We start from the raw sequence: 4,633 nt of genomic DNA, 5'->3' as shown, positions 1-4,633 counted from the left end.
CCATCCCCCCCCCGCCCCCGCCTGCCCGCCCCCGCCTGCTCGCACNTGCAGGTCGGAGTCGGTGTCGCAGAAGGCGATGACGGGGATGTTCATGTAGGCCGCCTCCTTGATCGACTGGTGGTCGGTGCGGGGGTCGGTCACAATCAGCAGGCGAGGCTCCTCAAACCCCTTCTGGATCTGGTTGGTGAAGGCGCCTGCGGGGCGCGGGGGCCAGGGGGTGGAGCGGGCAGGGGCTCAGGGCGGAGCGGCGGACGGGCCAGGCAGGCGCAGAGGTGGGTACGGCAGCAGGAGCCGGAGGGTGGCCAGCCCGCTGCTCCAGCCGAACCGCGGTGGCATGCGCGACCCACGGCTGCTTGCGCTGGCAGCGCCGCGGCTGCTGCTGCTGGCCGGCCCTGCTGCACCACTGCAGCCTCCTATTCTGTGCTGTGCATGCTGTCGGCTGTGCGCCGCCAGCAGCAGGCATGGGCCGAGGACTGCTCAGCCTCGGCATGCCGCCTGCTGCCCACACCATGCCAGCCTGCCCTCACGGCATCCTAGCTGCCGCGTGCTGCGCGATCCCTATCTGCTGCAGCTGGCACGAGAGCCTGCTGCTGCTGCTGCTGCTGCCACGCCCACGAAAAGCTGGCATGCTTCTCGCTGCTAGCTGCCGCCATGCCGACGTGCCGCGCCACACCCGTGAACGCAGCGGCTGCCTGGCGACGGCTTCGCATGCAGCAGGCAGCGGCGCGGCAGCAGCAAGGCAGTGGGCGACAGCCGCAGCAGGGCGGGGCAGGGCAGGGCGGCAGCAGGGCTGGCGGCGCACCGGGGGTGTGGCGGCCCACGGTGGCCTTGGCGCCAGAGTAGTGCGCAAACTTGAGCACCGCGCGCTGGCCGTAGGGGCGGGCCGAGATGGCCACAATGTCCTGCGGGTTCTCAATGGCCACGATGATGCGCGCCGCCAGCTGCAGCTTCTCCCAGGTCTTGGCCAGGTTGAAGACGAAGATGCCGTCGTTGCGGCGGCGGTAGACGTAGCGCTCCATCGCCGCGGTGCAGTTCTTGGTGCCTAGGTGCGCCTGCGGCGGGGAGGGGCCCGCGGGCCGCCCTGTGAGCGCCGGGTGCGCCCTCCAGGCTGCCGCAGGCCGGCTGGCGAGTGCAGGCGCGGCGATGGGGTGGCGCGCATGGACGCCATGCACGCCCCCCTTCCTGCCAGCCGCTGCAGGCGAGCCCTGGTGCTGGTTGGGACATGTCCGGCGCAACAGCCACACCAAGGCCCCACCTGGCTGGCCAGCAGCATCTGCACATCGTTCTCGCGCTGGTTCAGCTCCGCCATCGTGCCTGGTGGACCCCAAGCACGTCCACAGGGGTTGAAGAGGCCTGCGGCGTCGGGAGGTGCCACTCTTGGGCGGGGGCTGCAAAAACCTGGGTCCAGCCTGCCCAGGCATGAGTGTGCCCCTTGGCATTGGCCGATCGCCTGCTGCAGGCGTTGTGTGCCCATGCCACAGGCGCTGACATCGATCCGCGGCTCCCTCAGGCCGCCAGGCGCCCTCACGACACAGGCCCGCCCGCGCTTCTGGTTCAGTCGGGCTCCTGATCGCCTGGCTGCCCCTGGGGGCCCCGGCACGCGGCTGACAGGCCGCTGCGCTGCAGCACCGATCTCAGCGCTCGAGATGGCGATAAAGCTGCCCTGGCTGAGCGAAGAGGAATCCTGGGCCCTCCTGCTCACCACCTTTGCGGGGCTCAGCACCACAGTGGGCGCCGTCTTTGCGGTGGGTGGTGTTTGGAAGGCGGCTGGGTCGGGGCAGAGGCCAGGGCCCCGCTGCCGCCATCGACACTTCCGCCTGCCGCTGCCGCCTGACGCCCGCCGTGCGGCTTGCGCCTGCCCATGGAGCAGGTGATCAAGCAGCCCGACGATGCATTGCTGGCATTCCTGCTGGGCAACGCCATCGGCGTGATGTTTCTGCTTTCGGTGGCGGAGATGTGAGCGGCGCGCTGCGGGTATCCGGCGTGCGGGGGCGCCCGCATCGCTTCGCAGCTCGCCGCAGCCACGGGCAGCCAAGCACCGGCGCCTCATTGCGATGCCCAGCCTGCCGCTCCCTGTGCCGCAGGTGGATACACAACGCCATGACCCACGGCTGGCCGGAGATCACGGTTGCCTTTGGGCTGGGCGCGCTGCTGTACCAGGTGGCGCAGCCCTTCATCCCCGACTTTGGCAGCCACCACCACGACCCCGACCATCCGCAGAGCGCGATAGACAAGGTGTGCGCGGCGGCGCTGGGGCGCTGCGATGCGGCGCCTGCCGTGGCGTGGCAATCCAGCGCAAAGTTGCGGTCACGTGCCTGCTCTGTCGCTCGCTGCCCACCGCTTCCACAATTGCTCCCGCCCTGCCGCCGCCCCCGCCACCTGCCTGCAGATGTTTATGGACGAGAGGTCTGTGCCGGTGCCCATCATGGGCAGCCCCGGCAGGGTGGAGCGGCAGGACAGCGCAGGCAGCCAACCAGAGCGGCGCGCCGCGGCACGCAGCGCCGCGGGCGCGCCGGGCAGCATAGCCATGGCAGACGCGCTGCCCGATAGACAGCACCTGCCGCGGCCAAGCAGCAGCGGCGGCAGCAATAGCAGCGGCGGCATGAACGGCAACCATGGCGGCTCGTGCGTGCCGCGCATGCGGCCGCGGCAACTACTTAGACTTGGGTGAGCCTGTGCCATGCCCTGATCAGAGGAAGCCAACCCAGCAGCGTGCGGAGGCCACGCAGTTGCCGTCGGGGGCTGCGCCGGCCCACCCTGCGCCTCCCCGCCCTGCGCTCACCCACGGGCTGCCGCCTGCCCGCCCGCAGGCTTCTCATGGCGGTGACCATGACGCTGCACAACCTGCCAGAGGGCTTTGCGGTGGCCTTTGCCGCCTTCACCGACTTTGGGCCCATCATGGCGGCGGCCATCGCCATCCACAACATCCCAGAGGTGCGGCGCCCAATGTCTCCCCGTTTTTGCATCATCGAGATGCGTGGGGCGTGCAAGTGGCACCCTCATGCCGCCGTGCCTACGCGTCGCATGCCGCCGATGCCCGCCTCCCCGCCCGCCCGCGCCGCAGGGCGTGATTGTGGCGGCGCCCATGTATGCGGCGACGGGCAGCCGGTGGAAGGCGCTGGGCCTGGCCACGGCGTCTGGGCTGTCGGAGCCGGTGGGCGCGCTGCTGGCGCTGCTGCTGGTCAAGCCGTTCCTCACCGAGGCGCGCCTGCACTACATTCTGGGCTTTGTGGGCGGCCTCATGGCGGCGGTGTCCCTGCTGGAGCTGTGGCCCGAGGCCAAGCGCTGCCACCACGACCGGCGCATGGCCTGGGGCATCGCCGTGGGGGTGGTGCTCATGGGCGGCACGCTCTTCTACGTCTAGGCCAGGCCTGGCACCCAGCCGCGCGCGCCGCCGCCACGTGGCATGACCACACGTGAATGAACCGCGGCGCCCCTGCTGCGCACATGACATACAGCCTATTTGTTCTGTTGATCCCCTTTTTGTTGTGGTGGGAAGCGAGCGGCACGTAGCATGCTGGCAGGCCCCACGTGTGCCTGCCTGCCTCCTTGCCTCCCGCTTCAGTGTACACTACCTGTCCCCTTCCTCAGTGTACCTTTTTGCCAATTATTCCTTCTGCTCGCTCTCACCTCTGCATGTTCCTATCCCATCGCGACGCTACTGCCGTTTGTCTCAACGTCTAAAGCTTGTGCGGCGGTGCCGCCGCCGCCGCTGCCGCTCCCCAACACTGCACACGGCTGTATTCGAGCTTCACTTCACAGCGCGCTATTGGGGAGGTCACAGCGTGCTATTGAGCTGGCTGGGTGCGGTGCATTTGTCTGCATTGCATACGCCGCCTGTGAAGGAATCGGGCCGGCTTTTCCGACGCCTTCTGAATCCAATTCCTTTGTGGAGGCCCCACAGGAGCAGGCAGCAGCGTTGCAGAGAATGGGCGACTCCCAAAGGGTGGTGGGCGTGGATGCCATCCTTTCGAACACTGTCATGCCCCTGAATAAGACCAAGGTGGGGTATGGCGGCGGGAAATGCGCAGCGGGGCCGTTCAGCGCCCCGGGCATGAGCCGGCGAGGTGCTGCCGGCAGCAGGGCAGCTCGCATGGGTGTGTGCAGACCCCACAAGCGAGGCACACGCCCGCCCCTGCAAGCTGGCACCGCCCGGCGGCGCCAGGGCGGGGTGGGGCTGCCGCCGTGGCGGGTGCCCTAGCCGCGGGTCAAGCCCTGCCCGGCGGCGCCGCCTCTGACCGTGCCTCCCTCCCCGGCCGCTGCACCGTGCTGCAGATCATCTGCACCCTGGGCCCAGTCAGCCGCGAGTGAGTGCAATGCATTCAGCCTGCATGGCAGGCGCCTCTGCTGCCGCCTGCCTGCCCTGCCGCCGCCGCCGCCGCCGCCGCACCTGTTGACCTTCCGCCGCCGCCAGCGCCTCGCCTCGCCTCCCTGCTCCCCACCCACCTCCCACCTGCTCTCCACCCTCCACACCCGCCGCCCTCCTTCCTCCAGCCATGCCCTGAGCCCCTCGGCCGCTGCCCCGACCCCCCAACACCTCATCTTGCTCCTGAACCACCCACCGCCGCCCCCCCCGCTTCCCCGCCCCGCCCCGCCCGCAGCGTGCCCACGCTGTGCGAGATGCTGCGGTGCG

General features: G+C 69.8%; 2 protein-coding genes across 2 annotated transcripts in view; one reads left to right on the top strand and one right to left on the bottom strand.

Moving 5' to 3' along the window:
• CHLNCDRAFT_134066 (hypothetical protein) overlaps positions 1 to 1,309 on the bottom strand; it is a gene marked incomplete at both ends in the record, with an annotated part of 2,344 nt that extends 1,035 nt beyond the window's left edge. Inside the window, 3 exons of the mRNA XM_005847613.1 lie at positions 46 to 194; positions 803 to 1,052; positions 1,256 to 1,309. Of these exons, the coding sequence (XP_005847675.1) occupies positions 46 to 194; positions 803 to 1,052; positions 1,256 to 1,309 (453 nt within the window). The remainder of the gene's footprint in view (positions 1 to 45; positions 195 to 802; positions 1,053 to 1,255) is intronic.
• A 1,484-nt stretch (positions 1,310 to 2,793) lies between these two features.
• CHLNCDRAFT_23061 (hypothetical protein) lies at positions 2,794 to 3,364 on the top strand (the record flags this gene model as incomplete). Its single annotated transcript, XM_005847774.1, has 2 exons — positions 2,794 to 2,934; positions 3,065 to 3,364. Coding segments are annotated over 2 exons (441 nt in total), but the record flags the coding sequence as incomplete, so codon positions are not given.
• Between the last annotated feature and the right edge of the window lie 1,269 nt (positions 3,365 to 4,633).

This window comes from Chlorella variabilis (assembly GCF_000147415.1).
Source record: "Chlorella variabilis unplaced genomic scaffold CHLNCscaffold_10, whole genome shotgun sequence".
In the NCBI taxonomy this organism is placed as follows: Eukaryota; Viridiplantae; Chlorophyta; class Trebouxiophyceae; order Chlorellales; family Chlorellaceae; genus Chlorella; species Chlorella variabilis.
Note: the sequence above shows the minus strand (reverse complement) of the source record. Positions and strands in the feature narration are given on the sequence as shown.